Source organism: Solea solea, chromosome 5 (genome assembly GCF_958295425.1).
Source record: "Solea solea chromosome 5, fSolSol10.1, whole genome shotgun sequence".
In the NCBI taxonomy this organism is placed as follows: domain Eukaryota; kingdom Metazoa; phylum Chordata; class Actinopteri; order Pleuronectiformes; family Soleidae; genus Solea; species Solea solea.
The window spans coordinates 22,696,782-22,721,959 of NC_081138.1; the positions used below are offsets into that span (position 1 = coordinate 22,696,782).

General features: G+C 39.4%; 1 protein-coding gene across 5 annotated transcripts in view; it reads right to left on the reverse strand.

Annotated features, from left to right (window-relative positions):
• Positions 1-1,853: 1,853 nt before the first annotated feature.
• Positions 1,854-25,178, reverse strand: part of kifc3 (kinesin family member C3) — a 41,010-nt gene continuing 17,685 nt past the window's right edge. For 3 of the 5 annotated variants that reach the window (XM_058629586.1, XM_058629584.1, XM_058629587.1), the window contains exons 2-22: positions 23,907-24,027; positions 22,161-22,303; positions 21,570-21,756; positions 21,395-21,462; positions 21,167-21,232; positions 20,686-20,835; positions 20,267-20,527; positions 19,899-20,072; positions 17,678-17,825; positions 17,441-17,571; positions 17,197-17,308; positions 16,450-16,631; positions 16,243-16,347; positions 16,038-16,168; positions 15,359-15,482; positions 14,920-15,049; positions 14,599-14,828; positions 5,320-5,472; positions 5,035-5,164; positions 4,315-4,361; positions 1,854-3,061 (exon numbers count right to left, since the gene is read on the reverse strand). In XM_058629586.1, coding sequence (XP_058485569.1) covers positions 3,053-3,061; positions 4,315-4,361; positions 5,035-5,164; positions 5,320-5,472; positions 14,599-14,828; positions 14,920-15,049; positions 15,359-15,482; positions 16,038-16,168; positions 16,243-16,347; positions 16,450-16,631; positions 17,197-17,308; positions 17,441-17,571; positions 17,678-17,825; positions 19,899-20,072; positions 20,267-20,527; positions 20,686-20,835; positions 21,167-21,232; positions 21,395-21,462; positions 21,570-21,756; positions 22,161-22,303; positions 23,907-23,988 — 2,763 coding nt within the window. In that variant the 5' untranslated portion in view covers positions 23,989-24,027 and the 3' untranslated portion in view covers positions 1,854-3,052. Of the gene's footprint in view, positions 3,062-4,314; positions 4,362-5,034; positions 5,165-5,319; positions 5,473-14,598; positions 14,829-14,919; positions 15,050-15,358; positions 15,483-16,037; positions 16,169-16,242; positions 16,348-16,449; positions 16,632-17,196; positions 17,309-17,440; positions 17,572-17,677; positions 17,826-19,898; positions 20,073-20,266; positions 20,528-20,685; positions 20,836-21,166; positions 21,233-21,394; positions 21,463-21,569; positions 21,757-22,160; positions 22,304-23,690; positions 23,794-23,906; positions 24,028-25,178 lie in introns of those variants that run through there. The other 2 variants (XM_058629588.1, XM_058629585.1) reach the window with 2 other exon arrangements.

Here is a 25,178-nt window from a genome sequence, read left to right on the forward strand (position 1 = left end):
AACAAAGAATAAATAATAATAAAAAGATCGAAATTAATTACCCATGATAATTTGCCATGGGAATAATACACAACTCATATGTGCACTCATAACTTATATGGACATCCTAAGGCGTGTGTGTTTATAGGTCACAATATTTATTTTTTTACGTCTTCTTACGTGTTGTTGAGTCAAACTTATGATTCATTTTATAAAATATAAAGTAGCAATAACTGTGCAGAAGTCACAAAAATAGACCGTTTTTTTTCTTCTTTTTGTTCATAAAAACGAGCCAAGTGAACTGTGAACTGTGACGTATTTCCAAATTTCACAAATTCAATCCGATGTTAAACTAGTACTTTGCTCAGCTCTGTTTTTTTTAATCAGATTGCTGAGGTTGCACTGTGTACTGTATGTTTTAACCAAGTAATGGGAAAAAACTGCCAAAATGCTCTGTGTTCTAAGGGTTAAATCATTTTTACAACATAACGAAAAAAAGGCCCATTTGCTGTATCATTTTTTTTTAATAAAATTCTTTGTTCTTTGTTTTCCAATAATTCATGCTGTTACTTTTATAAATGATCATGTCATACTATAATCTCAACTGATAGGGAACTGTCCCGAATGAATGGTCTCTCTCTTCTGTCCCCACTTCGCCCGTCACTCTTTCCTTTTCTCTCCTCTGTCCCCCATTTTTACTTTCACCCCAACCACCGCAATCTTTTTGTGAGTCTGGCTCTCTTAGACATTTCCTGGTGTTAAAAGTAGGGATGGGACGACACCACTTTTTTGTGTCCGATATCACAAACTTGAGTACTATCTACCGATACAGCCATTTATGAACTGTGAAGCTGTTAAAGGAATACTTCACCGATTTGCATTTAGCTTTGAATTACTAGAATAGAAGAAAAAAATTCCAACCTCAGTTTCCCCTGAGTCAAGAAATATCTTCATTCTTTTCTTTGTTACGTGCCCACCAGTGACACTTGGTCCCAGCCTTGGTCCGAGACTTGAAACTGCAACGCTAATTCCGCACTTTTTAGACCCACTCGTTTGGGGACGGGACCTCATTCCCAGAATGTAAACAGTGTCCACCATCTTTGCTAACAGTTACGCTAACAGGACTAAGTCTCACTGGTGGGCACTTAACAAAGAAAAGAATGAAGATATTTCTCGACTCAGGGGAAACTGAGGTTGGGAAGCACAATTTATCTAAAATACTACCCCTATTCTAGTAATACAAAGCTAAACGCGAATCTGTGAAGTATTCCTTTAACAACACATTTTGTGTAGAGTCATTTCAAAGACATAATTCTGCCAACTGTGTAACAAATATTGTTCTCCCAAAAAAAGAAGAAATACACAGCCATCTGTGCATAGTGAATAATGTGATATATGGGATTTCTGCCTTACTATGTAAAGTGCCTCAAGGTCCTGAATGTTGTAATTTGGCGAGATACAAATAAAACTTTTTTTCACTTAATTTACTATCGTATGACATTTTTATTGCTATATTAACAGAGCAACACATTAGAACCACAGACAATTACCTTTCCAGTCTTAAAGGAATACTTCACCGATTTGTATTTAGCTTTGTATTACTAGAATAGGGAAGTATTTTTGAAAAATTGTGCTTCCCAACCTCAGTTTCCCGAAATGTATTCATTCTTTTTTTTTTTGTCACATGCCCACCAGTGACACTAGGGGCAAGGCTTTAAACTGCAACGCTAATTCAGCACTTTTTAGGCCCACTCATAAAGGGACGGGACCCCATTCCCAGAATGTAAACAGTGTCTGCCATCTTTGCTAACGGTTAGCTAAGCTATCCACATTCAGAGTTCAGTGTTGTTTAAAACAGAGACATGAGACTGATATCTGACACACGTTTGTTTTGGAGAGTTTATTAAAAAGGGAATACAAAAAATTCCAACTGTAGAGATCTACAGCGGAGTCAAAGCAAGCAGACATGTTGATCATCAAGTCAACGGCACACAGCAGCATCATTGCATTTCTAAGCATTCCTGTTTTCTACAACTTTAGTTTAGCGCTCTTCGTCACATTATGCTCAGCACCTGGTCAACAACAACAACAACAACAACTGATCTGTTCAGTTTGAGACAAAGGTCACCTGTGGTTAACTAGATTTGTTTTCTGCAAGAGTGATGAGACGACAGCAGGATCACATAGAGAGGAATTGTTTGCGGGGGGGGGGGGGGGGGGGGGGGGATTTAAGTGTCTTTTCCTTGACTTCAATGAGCTGGAGGAAGGTGAAGATTTGTCCACTCTCAACAAAAAGTTTTAGTACTACTAAGAAAAAACAAAACAAAATCCACAGGACCAGTAGACGTTTGAAAAACAATGAGCATGTATGCGACTATTTCTGTGTATTGCTCAAGTCCAAACGGACAGCTCGGTATCGGTGGAGTACCCTGACTGAAGATGAGGATGAGTTTGAGGACACAGAGCCTGCCTCTGGCACAGATGTGATAAAAAAAAAAAAAAGAGATTCATTTCACTTCTCTGTGAAATTTCAGGAAATTTTCATCTCAAAATTAAGATCAACCTCAATTTTTTTTCACGAAGCCTGAATCCTTCCACCAAAGGGTTAAAAAAAGAGAGAAAAGAATGAAAATGAAAAAAAACAAGATTAAAGCATGTCAAACATAAATATATAACCATTAATGCATATATTATACTCAAATGAACTAGATTTTGTAAAGTGCAATGTTACAAAAAAACAAAAGAAATACTGTGATTGGAAAGCATATACTGATGTTTTAGGATGGGAAAGACGTGTTGATTTTTCTAGTTCAGTTCAAATCACGAGTCTTTTTGACTTTAAATGTCCTTCATTACAGCGAGAAGACACGGAAATCAAAACATTTGGCCATGTTCTCTGCTGAAAGAGTTTAGAGTCAGTGGAGCTTCCCATCAGTCTTTGCTCCTTCATCCTGCTCCGAACAGAGGGTGGGGTGGAAGTGGCAGGGACAGTCCCTCAGGGTGTTTGCCGACACCCTGCAGTCAAACCCAGATGTCCCACGGTGCACTTTCTGGGTCTCTCAGGCCACCAACTTCAGTCGTCCTGTGAGGAGAACCAGACCATGAGTCAACAGTTAAGTGACACATCCAGACCCTGCATCAAACCATGTCCACACGTCTCAGAATAAATATGAAAACATTTTTTTCCTTTCAATCTGGTGATAAGTTACGGGACTAAAAAATGACTCAATGTTAGAGTTTTGATACATTTAAGTGATATATAAAGCTTTTTATCAGCCAACAGGTGTCCCCACGAGGACATCTGAGGGGGGTTGTGGTCTACAAGGACAACAGAGGGTCTTTTTGGACCATGAGGACACCTGCAGGTTGTTATTATCCATGTGGACACCTGAGGGTCCTTATGGTCTTTGAGGAAACCTGAGGTTCCTTATGGTCTATGAGGAAACCTGAGGTTCCTTATGGTCTATGAGGACACCTGAAGGTCTTTGTGGTCTACGATGAGGATATCTCACATGGAGTCTTTTATTTTGGAGGTGAACTATGTTTCACGGTAGTTTCTCAAACGTCCACAGAAGGTGTCCACATTATACTATTTTACACCGATTTAACACCAACAGTGTTTTCAGATTTATCAGTGTAGACATGAGGCATCAGCAGGACACCCAGCGAGGCCACAGAGCAGCAGAAACGAGGGATGGAGGGAAGGAGAAGAGAGATTCATCCAGACACAGACACACACACACACACACACACACACACCATTCACACTCTGAAGCCACAAGGAAAAGATGCTTCTGGGTAAACACAAATCATCTAGTCAAACTGAGAACATTAACATTCACACGTCCGATTCTGTCCAACTCACATGTGTATCGTTAGCTTTAGTATCCACTCTTTAAAACGACACACACACTCTCCAAAGTTACCTGTTATTAAATCATGTTAAACAGTTGTACAAAAACATAAACTTTGCCTACAGCTGTTACTGGGGCAGACAATTTTATTTTACTCTCATATAAATTACACGACCTCCACTAGTGTACTCTAGACACTCTCTCTTTCTTTCTCTCTCTCTCTCTCGCTCTCTCTCTCTCTCTCATGTTGGTGACAGATTTAGTTAGTGTGTGAATTTCCTTGTGACTTGAACTGCAGCGACACACTGCGGACTCTGCTGGTCCCGCTCACAGATCTGCAGGCACAAAGACGGAAGCTGCTGGAGCTGCTGTGGTTACGGGTGGAGAGTGTTAGATGGGTGGAAGAGGGAGATGGGGCGCCATGCCATACTGAGTGCTTCCATGCCAAGCTGTCCACAAATCAGCATACACCCCTACCTACCTGGCCACTGTCCCCCACCAAAGGGATGGCTCTGTCTACCTGTCTGTCTGTGAATTAATCAATCAGACCACAGTGAGGACACAGAGGAAGAAGAAAGAGAGAAAGAGCAGATGGCGCTCTGTTACAGGTCATACCTGAGGATGTTCAGGATGTTTGTGATACCTACTTTTACTGATGCCATGTTCATTTTTTTTTTTAAATAGATATCATACATTTTCTTTTCACTTTTATAAATGTTTTATAATTATTTTTAGTCTACCATTATTATTATTTCACAATAATGGTGCATTCACATCAAATTTTATATAAAAAGTCACTGCAAAGTGTGAGTTTTGGATTCTCCCACAATGTTCAGCTTTAGCTTATCCATTTTAGATAGTAACATTAATCTAACATTAAATAATATTAACTTTAAAGTGTTACCTGAATATATGTTCCTGATGTTCAATGCAATAAAACCTATTTATGAGTTACCAAAATCAGAGTTGTGACACATTTTTATACATCATACTATATTATTGTGTTTAACTGTGCTCAGTAAAACAGTATGATAGAAGAACAGATTAGAAACGGATTTAATGCTTTGTTAAATTTGCAAAAATGTGAATGTGAGGAAGAGTTATAATTTTAACAGGAAATGCGGAACAAACAGATTATGACAGAAACCTGGTAAAGGCATTATTACTGTATGTGTGTGTGTGTGTGTGCATTCCTTTTTACCTGTGGACAGCTGCGACTGGGACCTCCTGCGGGAGCTGCTGGGGGTCCTGGAGGCAGAGGACAGAGTGCTGCCGACACTGCTCGCTCGAGAGATGGGGAGAGGGACCGGGGTCACTGGGGGAGAGTCCAGCTGAGGAGAAGTCAGATGTAAAATAGTTTCACTCAAATTTCTACTTTCTACAAATTTCTCAAATCAACACATACCATATATATTTTCTTCAGTGTAAACATTCAAACTTTAACACTATCAGCACAAACAACAACAACCACCACCACGTCTGTTACCTCAACACTGTCGTGCGTAGGCGAGGACGAGGTGGACGAGTTCTCATGTCTCCTGGTGGACGAAGACGAGGAGTTCAGCTCAACGCTGCGAACACGCTGAGCGAACTTCAGCGAGCAGACCGACTCGCTCATGTTGCTGGACAACGGAGACACCTGAACACAGCCAACACAGAGTCACTTCCACCTGCATCACCATGACAACATCATACTATACTATGACTTTTTTGGGTGATTTTGGACGACATACTATACTGTGACTTTTTTGACCGATTTTGGACGATATACTATACTATGACGTTTTTGACCGATTTTGGACGACATACTATACTATGACTTTTTTGACCGATTTTGGACGACAGACTATACTATGACATTTTTGACCGATTTTGGACGACATACTATACTATGACTTTTTTGACCGATTTTGGACGACATACTATACTATGACTTTTTTGACCGATTTTGGACGACATACTATACTATGACTTTTTTGACTGATTTTAGACGACATACTATACTATGACGTTTTTGACCGATTTTGGACGACATACTATACTATGACTTTTTTGACAGAATTTGGACGACATACAGTACTATGACTTTTTTGGGTGATTTTGGACGACATACTATACTATGACGTTTTTGACCGATTTTGGACGACATACTATACTATGACTTTTTTGGGTGATTTTGGACGACATACTATACTGTGACTTTTTTGACCGATTTTGGACGACATACTATACTATGACTTTTTTGACAGATTTTGGACGACATACTATACTATGACTTTTTTGACAGAATTTGGACGACATACAATACTATGACATTTTTGACCGATTTTGGACGACATACAATACTATGACATTTTTGACCGATTTTGGACGACATACTATACTATGACTTTTTTGACAGATTTTGGACGACTAACTATACTATGACATTTTTGAGTGATTTCGGACGACATACTATACTATGACTTTTTTGACGGATTTTGGACGACTTACTATACTATGACTTTTTTTGTGTGATTTCAGACGACATACTATACTATGACTTTTTTGACCAATTTTGGACGACATACTATACTATGACTTTATTGACCGATTTTGGACGACATACTATACTATGACTTTTTGGACCGATTTTGGACGACATACTATACTATAACTTTTTTGAGAGATTTTGCACGACATACTATACTATGGCTTTTTTGACTGATTTTGGACGACATTCAAAACTATGACTTTTTTGACCGATTTCGGACGACATACTATACTATGATGTTTTTGACCGATTTCGGACAACATACTATACTATGACTTTTTTGACCGATTTTGGACGACATACTATACTATGACTTTTTTGACTGATTTTAGACGACATACTATACTATGACGTTTTTGACCGATTTTGGACGACATACTATACTATGACTTTTTTGACAGAATTTGGACGACATACAGTACTATGACATTTTTGACCGATTTTGGACGACATACAATACTATGACATTTTTGACCGATTTTGGACGACATACTATACTATGACTTTTTTGACCGATTTTGGACGACATACTATATATGACTTTTTTGACCGATTTCGGACGACATACTATACTATGACGTTTTTGACCGATTTTGAACGACTTACTATACTATGACTTTTTTGACCGATTTTGGACGACATACTATACTATGACTTTTTTGACCGATTTTGGACGACATACTATACTATGACTTTTTTGACCGATTTCGGACAACATACTATACTATGACGTTTTTGACCGATTTTGGACACATACTATACTATGACGTTTTTGACCGATTTTGGACGACATACTATACTATGACTTTTTGACCGATTTTGGACGACATACTATACTATGACTTTTTTGACCGATTTCGGACAACATACTATACTATGACGTTTTTGACCGATTTTGGACACATACTATACTATGACGTTTTTGACCGATTTTGGACGACATACTATACTATGACTTTTTGGACCGATTTTGGACGACATACTATACTATAACTTTTTTGAGAGATTTTGCACGACATACTATACTATGGCTTTTTTGACTGATTTTGGACGACATTCAAAACTATGACTTTTTTGACCGATTTCGGACAACATACTATACTATGACGTTTTTGACCGATTTTGGACGACATACTATACTATGACTTTTTTGACTGATTTTAGACAACATACTATACTATGACTTTTTTGACCGATTTTGGACGACATACTATACTATGACTTTTTTGACAGATTTTAGACGACATACAATACTATGACATTTTTGAGTGATTTCGGACAACATACTATACTATGACATTTTTGAGTGATTTCGGACAACATACTATACTATGACATTTTTGAGTGATTTCGGACGACATACTATACTATGACTTTTTTGACCGATTTTGAACGACTTACTATACTATGACATTTTTGTGTGACTTTGGACAACATACTATACTATGACTTTTTTGGGTGATTTTGGACGACATACTATACTGTGACTTTTTTGACCGATTTTGGACGACATACTATACTATGACTTTTTTGACCGATTTTGGACGACATACTATACTGTGACTTTTTTGACCGATTTTGGACGACATACTATACTGTGACTTTTTTGACCGATTTTGGACGACATACTATACTATGACTTTTTTGACCGATTTTGGACGACATACTATACTATGACTTTTTTGACCGATTTTGGACGACATACTATACTATGACTTTTTTGACAGATTTTAGACGACATACAATACTATGACATTTTTGAGTGATTTCGGACAACATACTATACTATGACATTTTTGAGTGATTTCGGACAACATACTATACTATGACATTTTTGAGTGATTTCGGACGACATACTATACCATGACATTTTTCACCGAATTTGAACGACATACTATACTATGACTTTTTTGACCGATTTTGGACGACATGCTATACTATGACTTTTTTGACCAATTTTGGACGACATACTATACTATGACATTTTTGGGTGATTTCGGACGACATACTATAACTTTTTTGAGTGATTTTGCACGACATACTATACTATGGCTTTTTTGACCGATTTTGGACGACATTCAAAAGTATGACTTTTTTGACCGATTTCGGACAACATACTATACTATGACTTTTTTGACCGATTTTGGACGACATACTATACTATGACTTTTTTGACCGATTTTGGACGACATACTATACTATGACTTTTTTGACCGATTTTGGACGACATACTATACTGTGACTTTTTTGACCGATTTTGGACGACATACTATACTGTGACTTTTTTGACCGATTTTGGACGACATACTATACTATGACTTTTTTGACCGATTTTGGACGACATACTATACTATGACTTTTTTGACAGATTTTAGACGACATACAATACTATGACATTTTTGAGTGATTTCGGACAACATACTATACTATGACATTTTTGAGTGATTTCGGACAACATACTATACTATGACATTTTTGAGTGATTTCGGACGACATACTATACCATGACATTTTTCACCGAATTTGAACGACATACTATACTATGACTTTTTTGACCGATTTTGGACGACATGCTATACTATGACTTTTTTGACCAATTTTGGACGACATACTATACTATGACATTTTTGGGTGATTTCGGACGACATACTATAACTTTTTTGAGTGATTTTGCACGACATACTATACTATGGCTTTTTTGACCGATTTTGGACGACATTCAAAAGTATGACTTTTTTGACCGATTTCGGACAACATACTATACTATGACTTTTTTGACCGATTTTGGACGACATACTATACTGTGACTTTTTTGACCGATTTTGGACGACATACTATACTATGACTTTTTTGACCGATTTTGGACGACATACTATACTGTGACTTTTTTGACCGATTTTGGACGACATACTATACTGTGACTTTTTTGACCGATTTTGGACGACATACTATACTATGACTTTTTTGACCAATTTTGGACGACATACTATACTATGACTTTTTTGACCGATTTTGGACGACATACTATACTGTGACTTTTTTGACTGATTTTGGACGACATACTATACTATGACTTTTTTGACCGATTTTGGACGACATACTATACTATGACTTTTTTGACAGATTTTAGACGACATAAAATACTATGACATTTTTGAGTGATTTCGGACAACATACTATACTATGATATTTTTGAGTGATTTCGGACAACATACTATACTATGACATTTTTGAGTGATTTCGGACGACATACTATACTATGACTTTTTTGACCGATTTTGAACGACTTACTATACTATGACTTTTTTGACCGATTTTGGACGACATACTATACTATGACTTTTTTGACAGATTTTAGACGACATACAATACTATGACATTTTTGAGTGATTTCGGACAACATACTATACTATGACATTTTTGAGTGATTTCGGACGACATACTATACTATGACATTTTTGTGTTTTTTTGGACGACATACTATACTGTGACTTTTTTGACCCATTTTGGATGACATACTATACTATGACTATTTTGACCGATGTTGGACAACATACTATAGTATGACATTTTTGTGTGATTTTGGACGACATACTATATTATGACATTTTTGACCGAATTTGAACGACATACTATACTATGACTTTTTGACAGATTTTGGAAGACATACTATACTATGACATTTTTGAGTGATTTTGCACGACATACCTATGGCTTTTTTGACCGATTTCGGGCGACATACTATACTATGACTTTTTTGACTGATTTTGGACGACATACTATACTATGACTTTTTTGACCGATTTTGGACGACATACTATACTATGACTTTTTTGACCGATTTTGGACGACATACTATACTATGACTTTTTTGTGTGATTTCAGACGACATATTATACTATGACATTTTTGACCGATTTTGGACGACATACTATACTATGACATTTTTGACCGAATTTGAACTACATACTATACTATGACTTTTTTGACCGATTTTGGACGACATACTATACTATGACATTTTTGACCGATTTTGGACGACATAGTAACCTATGACTTTCTGTCAAATTTTGGACGACATACTAACCCATGACTTTTTTATGTCAAATTTTGGTCGACTTTTTGTCAAATTTTGGACGATATACTAAAGCATGACTTTTTTGTCAAATTTTAGACGACACACTTAAGTATTTACTATATTGTAAAATTTTGGACAATATACTAACCCATGACTTTTTTGTCCAACTTTGCTCGACATACTAAGGCATGACTTTTTTGTCAGATTTTGGATGACATACTAAAGCATGACTTTTTTGTCAAATTTTGGACGACATACTGACCTATGACTTTTTGTCAAATTTTGGTAGACATACTAAAGTATGATTTTTTTGTCAAATTTCGGACGACATACTAACCTATGACTTTTTGTCAAATTTTGGTAGACATACTAAAGTATGATTTTTTTGGCAAATTTCGGACAACATACTAACCCATGACTTTTTTATGTCAAATTTTGGACGACATACTAAAGCATGACTGTTTTGTCAAATTTTGGATGACATAGTAACCTATGACCTTTTATTTTGGATGACATACTAAAGCATGACTTTTTTGTAAAATTTTGGACGATATACTAAAGCATGACTTTTTTGTCAAATTTTGGACGACATACTAAAGTATGACTTTTTGTCAAACTTCGGTCGACATAGTAAAGTATGACTTTTTGGTCAAATTTTGGATGACATACTAACCTATGATTTTTTTGTCAAATTTTGGACGACATACTTAAGCATGACTTTTTTGTCATAATTTGGACGACATACTAACCCATGACTTTTTTTTGTCAAATTTTGGACGACATACTAAAGCATGACTTTTTTGTCAAATTTTGGATGACATAGTAACCTATGACTTTTTGTCAAATTTTGGATGACATAGTAACCTATGACCTTTTGTCAAATTTTGGATGACATACTAACCTATGATTTTTTTGTCAAATTTTGGACGACAAACTAAAGTATGACTTTTTTGTCAAACTTCGGTCGACATACTTAAGCATGACTTTTTTGTCAAATTTTGGACGACATACTAAAGCATGACTTTTTTGTCAAATTTTGGATGACATAGTAACCTACGACTTTTTGTCAAATTTTGGACGACATACTAACCCATGACTTTTTTATGTCAAAATTTGGACGACATACTAACCCATGACTTTTTTTTGTCAAATTTTGGACGACATACTAAAGCATGACTTTTTTGTCAAATTTTGGATGACATAGTAACCTACGACTTTTTGTCAAATTTTGGACGACATACTAACCCATGACTTTTTTATGTCAAATTTTGGACGACATACTAAAGTATGACTTTTTGGTCAAATTTTGGATGACATACTAACCTATGACTTTTTGTCAAATTTTGGACGATATACTAAAGTATGACTTTTTTGTCAAATTTTGGTCGACATACTAAAGCATGACTTTTTGTCAAATTTTGGACGACATACTAACCTATGACTTTTTGTCAAATTTTGGACGATACACTAAAGCATGACTTTTTTGTCAAATTTTGGATGACATAGTAACCTAAGACTTTTTGTCAAATTTTGGACGACATACTAACCCATGACTTTTTTATGTCAAATTTTGGACGACATACTAAAGTATGACTTTTTGGTCAAATTTTGGATGACATACTAACCTATGACTTTTTGTCAAATTTTGGACGATATACTAAAATATGACTTTTTTGTCAAATTTTGGTCGACATACTAAAGCATGACTTTTTGTCAAATTTTGGACGACATACTAAAGCATGACTTTTTTGTCAAATTTTGGATGACATAGTAACCTATGACCTTTTGTCAAATTTTGGATGACATAGTAACCTATGACCTTTTGTCAAATTTTGGATGACATACTATCCTATGATTTTTTTGTCAAACTTCGGTCAGAACTAAAGTAGGACTTTTTTGTCAAACTTCGGTCGACATACTTAAGCATGACTTTTTTGTCAAATTTTGGACGACATACTAGAGCATGACTTTTTTTTGTCAAATTTTGGACGACATACTAAAGCATGACTTTTTTGTCAAATTTTGGATGACATAGTAACCTACGACTTTTTGTCAAATTTTGGACGACATACTAACCCATGACTTTTTTATGTCAAATTTTGGACGATATACTAAAATATGACTTTTTTGTCAAATTTTGGTCGACATACTAAAGCATGACTTTTTGTCAAATTTTGGACGACATACTAACCTATGACTTTTTGTCAAATTTTGGACGATACACCAAAGTATGACTTTTTTGTCAAATTTTAGACGACATACTTAAATATGACTTTGTCAAATTTTGGACGACATACTAACCTATGACTTTATGTCAAATTTCGGACGACATACTAACCTATGACTTTATGTCAAATTTCGGACAACATACTTAAGCATGACTTTTTTGTCATAATTTGGACGACATACTAACCCATGACTTTTTTTTGTCAAATTTTGGACGACATACTAAAGCATGACTTTTTTGTCAAATTTTGGATGACATAGTAACCTATGACCTTTTGTCAAATTTTGGATGACATAGTAACCTATGACTTTTTGTCAAATTTTGGATGACATACTATCCTATGATTTTTTTGTCAAATTTTGGACGACATACTAAAGTATGACTTTTTTGTCAAACTTAGGTCGACATACTTAAGCATGACTTTTTTGTCAAATTTTGGACGACATACTAAAGCATGACTTTTTTTTGTCAAATTTTGGACGACATACTAAAGCATGACTTTTTTGTCAAATTTTGGATGACATAGTAACCTACGACTTTTTGTCAAATTTTGGACGACATACTAACCCATTACTTTTTTATGTCAAATTTTGGACGACATACTAAAGTATGACTTATTGGTCAAATTTTGGACGACATACTAAAGCATGACTTTTTTGTCAAATTTTGGACGATATACTGAAGCATGACTTTTTTGTCAAATTTTAGACGATATACTAAAGCATGACTTTTTGTCAAATTTTGGACGATATACTAACCCATGACTTTTTTATGTCAAATTTTGGACGACATACTAAAGTATGACTTTTTGGTCAAATTTTGGACGACATACTAAAGTATGACTTTTTGGTCAAATTTTGGACGATATACTAACCTATGACTTTTTGTCAAATTTTGGACGATATACTAAAGTATGACTTTTTTGTCAAATTTTGGTCGACATAGTAAAGTATGACTTTTTGGTCAAATTTTGGATGACATACTAACCTATGATTTTTTTGTCAAATTTTGGACAACATACTTAAGCATGACTTTTTTGTCATAATTTGGACGACATACTAACCCATGACTTTTTTGTCAAATTTTGGACGACATACTTAAGCATGACTTTTTTGTCAAATTTTGGACGACATACTAAAGCATGACTTTTTTTTGTCAAATTTTGGACGACATACTAAAGCATGACTTTTTTGTCAAATTTTGGATGACATAGTAACCTACGACTTTTTGTCAAATTTTGGACGACATACTAACCCATGACTTTTTTATGTCAAATTTTGGACGACATACTAAAGTATGACTTTTTAGTCAAATTTTGGACGACATACTAAAGTATGACTTTTTGGTCAAATTTTGGATGACATACTAACCTATGACTTTTTGTCAAATTTTGGACGATATACTAAAGTATGACTTTTTTGTCAAATTTTGGTCGACATACTAAAGCATGACTTTTTGTCAAATTTTGGACGATATACTGAAGCATGACTTTTTTGTCAAATTTTGGACGATATACTGAAGCATGACTTTTTTGTCAAATTTTAGACGATATACTAAAGCATGACTTTTTGTCAAATTTTGGACGATATACTAACCCATGACTTTTTTATGTCAAATTTTGGACGACATACTAAAGTATGACTTTTTGGTCATAATTTGGACGACATACTAAAGTATGACTTTTTGGTCAAATTTTGGACGATATACTAACCTATGACTTTTTGTCAAATTTTGGACGATATACTAAAGTATGACTTTTTTGTCAAATTTTGGTCGACATAGTAAAGTATGACTTTGGACGATATACTAAAGTATGACTTTTTTGTCAAATTTTGGACGATATACTAAAGTATGACTTTTTTGTCAAATTTTGGACGTTATACTAAAGCATGACTTTTTTGTCCTTTAAACCTGCTCTTGGTCTCACCTGCACCATCATCAGTGTCTTGCTGTCTCCACTCAGCGAGTCTTGCAGCAGGTAGGTGAGGCGGGAGTTTCGGAAAGGGACGTGGGAGTGTTTGCCCCGGAGTGCGTTGATCACGTCGCCGAGTGCCGACAGAGATTTGTTGATGCACTGAGCTTCTCTGAGGCGACTGCCCTCCGCCCCCGACTTACCGATCCTCTCCGAGCCCGCCAGGTCCACCAGGTTGAGCTTACCTAAACCCCAGTGTAAAAGGAGAAACAATGAAAATGGACTCTACTATGGTTCAGGGTTAAAGCAGCTCCCCGTGTGTGCGCGTGTGTATACCTTGTGTGCGGTCCCCAGTAGCAGTGTTGCACCCACACACTGTGATGATGAGCAGAGCATGTGAGCGGGAGCTGTGTTCATTCAAGTTGGTGCAGGCCGTCGCTCTGTTCATGTGACCCAACTCAAACACCTGAGGAAAAGTAGACACACACACACAAAAAAAAAGAGAGCTCACTGGATTGGTTAGATACAAGAGAGCCCTAATGAGACCTTATTCTACTATCTTACTAGCAAAAGCTTAATTATTTAATAGCATCAATAAATAAACCATGGAGACATATGAAAGATTTTCAATTACAGGTGGTGTGATGTTTGTTCTGATTCAATATTGGGCCCCAAAGCCCCTATGAGACCACAGAATAAAGCAGAGGAAAAAGTGATTAAGTTGGCCATTAACCTATGAGGATCTTTACTGTGGAGAACAGCAGGAAGCTCTCACCCTGTTGATGTCTTCAGGGCTCTGCACGAGGAACTCTGTCAGCTCGGGGACGTAGAGCTGCCCACTGCCGTCAGGTTTCATCCTAATGTCGAGTTTGTCGGTGGGATTATCACCCAGCAGGTTCCTGATGGACAGAGACACTTTCACTACCTGAAGACTTAACTCAGAGCTCAGTAAGCACCATCGCAGCTGTCAGCAACTTTAGACATGAGGGAGGGATTGTTCCATAAGCCTATAGTCACTGTGTTACATACAAGTGACTATGATCTCTGTGCTCACAGCACTGAAAAGCAGCAGAGTAGGTGGAAAATGGCTACAAACAAAAAAAAGGTGTAGGTAATCTTATGCCATATATGCCAGATTTTCTCTATGGACTTCTGAGTGCTGTACCAAAAAATACAAACTTAACCCACACCATCTTCAGCTCTGCCACCTCCAGCTCCACTTCCTGTCTTTTAGACAGAGCCACTGTCTCCAAGCATAATAGCAGGTCTCACTACTGTCTTGAACATAGCAAACGCTGTGTTGTACGTCATGCCCACCATTATTGGGTGCATATTGTACAACAAAGAACATTTGTAACAGGGACAACGACTTTGTCCAAGAGCACTGTTTGGGCTGAGTAGTGTTTGAGCTAAACGTTAAATGTGGTTTGATTGTTCAGACCTAATTTTCTCACCGTAGCGTCTCATTGTAGATCTCCACCATGCTGACTGTGATCTTGTAGTCCCAGTCTGGAGCTTTCTCCGTTACTTCAGAGAAGAGCAGGCGGAGTGCTCGCTGGTTGATGCCAGGGTTGTCAGCCACACCCTGAAAAAGAGCATTATTAGTTAGGCGGTAAACAAGTCCTCATCTGTGGGAACACAGTCAAACAGTCATCCTACCTCCATGGTGTAAGTCTTTCCAGAGCCCGTCTGTCCGTAGGCAAAGATGCAGACGTTATAGCCGTCGATACAGGAAGTTACTAAGGACTGCACTTCCTGAAACACCTGATCAGCCAATCAGAGAGAAGATAGACAGGTGATGTTTGACAGAGAGAAACAACAACAACCTTGGTTGTGATTTCAAAAATGTGCGGAGGTGTCACTCACCTCCTCCTGTGTGGCCTGAGGAGCGAACACTTTGTCCAGTTCAAAGGTCATGATTTTGCCCTTGTTGGAGAGGTAGAGGATAGTGTCATCGTCTGAGTCAAAGCTCAGCATGGTTTTGGCATCAGCAGCGTCCTGCTCCTCCTGACTGACAGGGCGGACCCGGCAGAAAACACGGATGTTACCTGAAAAAGGGAAGATATCATGATATGTCTGTGTGTGTGTGTGTGTGTGTGTGTTTATGTGTCTCTGTTAGCCCTTTAACACCAGCATGGATCCTTCACAGTTCCGGTTCCAGAACCAAAGTTTATATTGGTTCAGAACCTGATAAGTTGTTCAAGCAGGGAACAAAAATATACTTGTTTTTTTCTTTATGAAGAGTTTTTGTCACAACTGTCAACATAAGCTGTACCTGTGATAATGAGAGGAATAAGGAAGGACATCATACTGGAAATGTTGAAGGAAATGAAGAACATGCAGTGAGTCAAATTTGACTCATGTTGTGCATTAAACAACACCTGCCGTTCATGACATAGGGCGGTGGAATGTAGGTCCTAGTGAATTGGTGTGAATTCTGAACTGAATTAAAGCCCAAACTGGATGTCCATGTACTGTATACCCCTTTGTCTTCATGTCTGTATGTCTCTGTGTTGAGATTATAAGTGCGTTTCAGTGTCTGTATATGTATCTTTCTGTGGAGTGCGTGCGTCGGTGTCTTTGTGTGTCTTTCTGTGTGTAGGCGTTTCCGACCTTTGAGTCGAACCAGCTCGTTGTGACACTTCTTCCTGAGGTTCATCTCTCTCTTGTATTTACGCAACAGCTCCTGGTTTGTGCTGCTCACCTCACTGATCACCTGACATATCTGACACACACATACAAACACTCACATTAAACATTTTTTTTTCCATTAATTGGTGCAATTTATTTTAGTTTTTTTACTCCTGACATAAATCAAATCTTTGCTTTCGTATCCACAGCAACCATCCTCACTGACCTCGCGTTTTGCCTCAGCGATGGCTTTATCCAGCAGGAAGGGGAAGTCCTGCACCTGCTTCTTTAAACAGTTGTAGTCGCAGGTGAGTGTTCGGAGCGCGGGCTGGAGGCTCATCAGGTTCATGCGCACACCTGAAACACAACACACAACACACAGCTGAACATAAGTCCTAACACAAACACACACACACACACACACGGTGAGAGGCAAAAACAAAAAAGACAAACACAGACTGACCGGCCAGGTTCTCGTGGACAGCCTTCATCTCGCTCTCAGCCCTGATGAACGCCTCTTCGATCACTCGGTTCTTCTCCTCCTCCAGATTCTGCATCTCCACCTCCAGCTGACCCTGAGCTCGCTCCATCTCTCCTTCGTATACAAGGATCTGAGGGACAAATACACACACACATTTAGCAGGATGAATGAAGATTAAAGAGGAGCATCAGTGACAGGGCGAGGTATTTTATGGCAGATTCGGCTCCGTCTGTGCAGGTAAAAGCTGAACTTCTGGACCCTGCCCTCATCAATATCGCTGTTGATTTATTCACATACTTCATTGCTTTCATTAATAATTCTATTTTATTTAGGCAATCTTCAATTTTCTTTTAAAAACTCAGTTTAAATCTAAATATAGAATTTTCTCCATAGAAATGAAAACCTGCAGCTCTAAACTTACTGACAAATTCCAAAGAGGTTTAGCAACAAAGAGCTGTTGTTCCACAGAAAACACAGGGAGGCTAAAGTTGCACTACAGGGCTAAACCCAGCAGTGTGAACACATGGAGACCGTGGGGAACACTGGGACAGAGTTGTTGAGTTCATATCACAAACTAGGAGAGAGCTCGCACATGTTTACTGGTCTGGAAGCAAGAACATCATACGTCTGAGGTTGGAAGAGGGTTAGCGTGACCAACAAAATCAACAGAACTGCTTTTAACAAGAAACACAGCTAGCTTTATGCCTCATCTTTATCCACATAATGACAAAACAAGACCAATATGGATGTGATATCAAAGCAAGACACAAAAAAGAAGACGCAGATTTAATGATGCAGCTCTCCAACCCATGGAAAACAAACCTGATCTTGGAGGCATTAGAATTAGAGTTCTTTAAGCTACACTGCAAACAATATTATAGAATAATAATATTTATAGGTGGTTTTAAAAAATGTGGGCAGCAACAGATCATTTTCCAGCTTTGGAGCCTGAGCCACTCATTCAGAGGAAGGTATGAGAGGAGGGGGGCTAATGACTATTGCTATGACCATGTGAAGTTACAAGGAGAAATGGGGGAAGCGGACCCAACCTTGGATAACCCATGAGCAACCTCACTGTTGCCCCTGCCGATGACTCTGGAGAGGAAGCCTTGAGTGGCGAGCAACTGCAGGATGCATGCAGAGAGAAGGTTAACTGTGGGGGAATTTGGTTTTTATTTTATCGATGAGTTTGTCACGCTACTTATTGCATGACAGGGTTGGGAATCACAGGGTAACTCATGACACAATGCTTGATACATGGCTCACAATTCAGAAAATATTTACAATGCAACTTTTTTTGCAATAAGTGCAGGATTTTGGAGTAGTTACATGAAGGTGTCAAACAGGACATACCAGCTGTGTCACAGTTCAGAGGCTGCATTGTCTTCATATGTTTTCAAAGGCTTAAGCACAATGAGATCTATGGGGGAATCCCTGTCATCATTGTTTCTTTGTTCACACAACTCTGTTGCCTACATAGATCACTAACGTCATGAAAATGTTCGGACTTCAATGTTCAAGAGTCGAAAAATATATTTTGTGAGGCCATTGTGACTTGACCTTTTGGCCCCCTAAATCTAAACAATGAGTCCAAGTAAACCTTGGTGCCAAATCGAAGGATGCTTAGAATAAACCATTCAGGCAGGTAAAAAATGTTTTGTGAGTTCAGGGACAGACAGACAATCAGAAAACAAGACTGAAGTGACTCATATCTATTTTTTTGTGTGGACAAAGAAATCTGATCACAAATTTGGTATTTTTTGTTGTAGTTGATGATGGATGTGAAAAGTTATCAGTGCACGTGTGTTTAAAGAGGGCAGCTACGTTAAGATGCAAGACACTTGAAACAGACTTGTGGCTTGTAATCTAAACGTCACCAGCCTTGAGTTTTGAGGCTCGTACTTGTTTGACATTCTCTGTTGGACTGAGTTGAAGACTGATGGCTTTCTTTCAAAATGTGATATATATATTTATGTTTGTCACCATGTTTTGTTGCTGGTATGCAGTCCTGGTATAAGGTGTCCTCAGATGATCCACCCATTGGATCTTTGGCTACATGTGAAGAACCCCCATAAATACAACAGTTGCTGTGCCAACATCACAAATGCAGCCCCTGAACGTAGACTGATTAAGTGGAGTTTTGTGACTAGAACATCAAACAGGAAACAGACGTGTAGTAGATGGCCACTGCTGGTCATGTTACCTGTGTCCTGAGCTGCGCGCAGGTCCTCTGTGACTCGTGCAGTTGCGTCTCCAGCTCCCTCAGGAGCTGCCTCTGGACGGAAAGCTGCTCCTGCAGGGCGCCGTTCTTCTTCTGCATCTCAGCCAGAGCTTTCTGAGCCTCAGCCGACTCCACTTCCACCGTCTGAGTCACATACTGAAGAGCAGAAACATGGCAACTGATTAGATTTTATAGATAAGTTTGAAGGTTATACTTCATCAATAACCACCAACTAACGAGAAACAACAGTGCTGAAAAGCAAGAGTGGGCAAGGTGAAAGGTGAATATGAAGCAGAGTTGATTTTCAGCAGAAAAGGAGCTGCTCTTTTGGCTGCTGTCTGTCTCCTCACCTTGACTCTGGGGGGCGCTGCTGCCTGTCTGGCCAGCTCCTGCTCACAATCCTGCAGTCGCAGGGCGATTTTCTGCTCAGCTTCCCCATGCCGCTGCTGCGACTCCTCCAGCTGCCGGGTGGAGTCGTCCAGCTGTCGGTGGAGAGCCTCCACTCTGGAGCTTTTTTCCAGCAGCTCCCTCTCTAGCTCAGCCAGACGCCGCTCCCTCTGCCGGGCCTGGCTCTCCCAGCGGGAAACCTCCCTCTGAAGGGACTTGGCATCCTGCAGGACAGAAACAGCTTCACCTTCAGAAATACCTGGACTCAACTGAGCTCCATGAACAGGTGACTCCCTCCCTAGAGCTTTGATGTTTTTATTGTGAGGACAGGATATTTTGTTTACACACACACAATGTGTATAGCTGTGCGTTGTGTGTATACCTGGCTGTGAGGGCAGTGGCTGCCGCTGCATGTCTCTGCTGCAGCGTCAATATTCTGAAGCTCTGAGCTCCTGCATGACTTCAGCTCCTGCTTCAGACGCTCATTTTCCACCATCAGCAGCTCCAGCTGCTTCTCCAGGTCTGTCGCCCCCTACAGGCACAGACAACACAAGGCATTCAACACTCTACTTACTATATTTACATTCAAATGCGTCTTTACCAATGCTGTTCCACTGTTTTTTCCTCTTGTATTAAATCAGAACCACAACTTAACAACAATGTGTTCTTTGTGTTGCTTGAACTATTTCTCCGGCAGGTATTTTCTTTCTCACATCAGTGAGAGTGACCTAGTTTCACACACCTAAACACTGCACATGAGCCTGTACGTGGCTTTGTACTGCTGTCTCCATGAGGACAGTTTTCAGTGTGTATGTGTGTGTCACCTCTATAGCTCCTTGGGAATCTATCTGTCAAGGTCTCACCAGTTCAGAGCGAAGTCTCTCCACCTCCTGAGTCTGATCCAACAGCTTCTCCTCCAGCTCCTTCACCTGTCAACACCAGCACACATTGTCACTTCAAATTAAAAATTGCTCAAATTCACAAATTAATTCACATCAAGAGGGCGTTTTGTTTGTCCTCAGGCATTATGATGTTTTTACGGACTGTCAGCAGGTGTAAATGTGTGATGATGCATTTCCTGCAGAATGTACCTGTGTGCGCAGCTGAGTAATGAGCTGCTCTTCTTTGGGACAGATGAGATGAACGGAAGGTTGTTCACCTACACACACACACAAACACACACAGTTGTAAACATGGACCATATGGATGACAGACTGATCCCATGTCTGGATCTTGATGCAGCTGTGACTTTAGCTCTGCTCTCACCGTTGTGTGGAGCCGACAGATGCTCCTCCTGCAACTCCTGGACACCTCTTGCACCTCCACTTCCACCTCCACCTCCACACAACTTCTCCTGGACACTCTGCTGCTGGAGCTGCTGGAGCAGCAGGCGACGGGCAACTTCCTCAGCGTGAAGACGAGCCTGGAACTCGCACACTTTGTCCTGTAGAGTCTGAACACAGAAACACCAACAAATTAATTATTCAGTCAAGTGGAAAAAGGCTGAGGAGCTGCCTCTAAGAGCGGGAAGCTTCAGAGAACACCTACAACTATTCCACCAGTGAAACTGTGCAGAAGTGGAGACTAGGAAGCAAGAAGACTCGCAGCAGCAGAACTAAGACGCATTAAAGGACAGCAGGAATGTTTTTACATTAGCAGGAGTCCACCAGCATGACCAGGTGACCCTCTGCAGCATGGAGGAAAAGATAAAGGACAATGACAGAGAAGGACACAGAGAAATCACGATGAAAAGATGAATAATTCATGATTCATCAGTATGTCCAGAGATTCTGATCTCCTCCTCAGGAAGAAAAAACCACACTTAGCAACAACCACGGAACCAGGCGTCTGTGTTACCTGGATGAGCAGCTGCTGGCTGGGTGCGTTTATTTCAGTCAGCTCCTTGGTCAGAGACGGGCGCTGTGAGAAGGCAGCAGAGGGCAGAGACAAGAAGGAGCCGTCGTCTTCACCATCACTCATCAGGAAGTCCACTGAGCTTGCTGTGGACACACAGGAGGGACAAACAAGGTGTGAAGATGAATGGAACACAAGGTGAAAAGAGGAAATCCAGGGTATCCAAGGTCTTCCCATTTCTAGTCATTCTCTGTGTGCATATTGGTCCCGTTTCTCGTGACTTTGCATTACATTTACTTGTCACTAATTGTGGAAGCAGGATGCAACAGTCTCTGCATGCTTCTCCTGTACAGCTCTCAAGCAGCATATAAACCAACCTCACAGCAATGAGGTTGGTTTATATGCAACACCGTCACTGTGTGGCAACAACTGAACTCAACGGGCGTCTAGTGTGGTGTGTATACGACGTCTATTGTGTGAGCTATTTGATATTTTGAGGAATATGACATAAATCTCTGCCAGATCAAATATGCTGATCATTTGCTGGTGACCCCCAAGAGAGAGAAGCCGAAAGACAAAAAGTGACCGGAACAAACACTGGAAAATCATGACCATCCCTAACATGAGGACACTTCTGTGTGATTTTGTGTCTTTTGTTGCAAAACCTCATTACAAACTCCTCATTGCGAGTCTCCAGATAAATGTTAAGTACATTAGGAGATTTGTAGATTATTGCATCAGTGAACACAACAGCGACGACAAAGGAGAGAAGAAAAAGATCTCTCCTGAATCATTTCTCAGAACTCTCCCTTCAGTTTCTCCTCTTTCCCTGCTGAATACCACAGAAACCAGTCAGACCTGATAACAGGTGATAACGTCCGCTGACACATTAACCTGCTCTACTTTGTGTGTGTGTGTGTGAGTGAGTATATGTGTGGTCACAAGTTTGTGTAAGAGACCTCAAATCTTATCAACCTGTGAACAATGTGCACTCTGTGGGAAAAATATCCAAGCATTAAGCCAACTTAAACATGCATCAACGTGCGCTCGCACACACCGAGTTCTCTGCAACAAACCGGCTCAGTGACGGATTAGAAAACAGTATTAGACACAAACAGAAAATTAAGCTGTGTTTGCTTCTTTTGACTGACAGTTACTGTATATACAAACACACTCCCACACACACACACACCCAAGCGAAACAAAAGCAAACAGAGAAAGAGTTTGACGTCACTAAAACTTCACGGAACCACAGACGTGTTTCGCGTTCTGTGTGAACATTCAAACATTCAAAGTCGATGAAATATTTGTCAACAAAATTCACGGCAGACTTTCCAGAAAGAAAAGTGTGACAGTGAAAATGAGAACACGCACACACACTTACACACACACACAAGCGCTTGCACTCCCATCACACAATAGCCGCTGTGTTAATGTGATCCGTTTCTCTCCCAGGACTCTGAATGAAAGACGATCAGCTGAGAAAAACACACGGTGAATGAAAACATGAATAATTAAATGATTTCAGCTCACCTCTGCCGGTGTGCACTATTCACACACACTCAGGCTTCCCCCAGCTGTGTCTCCCTATCGATCTCCATTCATGACTAACAGTTGTGACTCAATTCTTCTGCCCCCCCCCACCCCCAGGCAAAACACGCATGTCATGCCAAAAATGCAGCCATGCTGGTGTTTTCTGTTTTTTTTTTTAACTCCCTCCTCCTCTTCTGTCGCCTGCGTCACACCCACCATCCAATGAGATGTCTTTCTTCCAGAGCTCCTGCAGGCAGGGGGCGTGGCCGAGGTCCCAGGTCTTTCTAGTGCCAAACATGACCGCCGGACTGAGCAGAGGGCTGGACCGCTGGACCGGCTGCAGATACACACAGAGACACATGTATCGTCAGCAAGGCCTGAATAAAGAAAGACCAGTATCCGAACTCCTCATACAAATTCAATGCAATTGAATATTTGTGTTCTGGTTGATGTATCGGCATGTTCACATTCACAGTCAAACTGTCCGATTGAAGCACCTGAATTCACTGTGAGCAGCTGCTGTTTGCAGTGCTTTACACACAACCTTCACTGTGATACTGAGAAAAAAAAGAAAAGAGAAACACCTCACGTTCCTCAATGCAGCTCTGCAGCCTCTTGTTATGCTGGTCTTAAAGTGGATTTCATTAAGAGAACATCCTCAGGAAGTGATCTGAGAAAACAAGTTTTTGAAGAATCTCCTGCTGTTACCTGTTGTTTTGACCTTTAAACACCCCTACCACCATTGCTTTATTCATCGACCATGAACACACACACACACATACTATGACAAATTACACGGAAGCTTAAAATAGCCCCAGGGATGTTGGCAAGTGTCTGTGGCATTTTAAATTCAATTATATAATTAAATAATTGGAGGAAATCAAATTTGTTTCACAAGATTGAATTTTAAACTTGTATTCATATTAATAAAAATGTATACCTGCATCTGTATGCAATCTCAAAATCTGAATGTCAAACACCATTCTTAATCCAACAAAAACCTCCCTCACAATCTACAGACATTATTCCTGAACAGAGGGGAGGGACACAATCTAAGAGGGAACATGAGGTTTAGGCAGAGAAGGGTAAGAACTACATTAAAATCCTTTACTGTATCGGTCACAGGGGTCAGACAGTGGAACAATCTGGATGAGGAGATGAAAAAATCAGCAAAACTGAGTGTATTTAAAAAGAAGTATGTAGAGATGACTATTAATCGATACAGAATGACACAGAAAGAAAGTATGACAAAGGTCAGGGACAGAAATCTGTAGACACTGTGGGAAACGGTGCGACGGCGCGATGGAACATCATGGACACATGTACAGACACACATGGAGTCTGAGTTGACTGTCTAGAGCTAGACTATATCTCTGAGTGCTACCGGATGCTGAAACATTTTTTCTTTGTCAAAATGTCATTGAAAAAAAAAAAAAAAAGGAGATGAAATGTATGATGATAATGGGGGCGGGACTAGTTAAGCTTTGC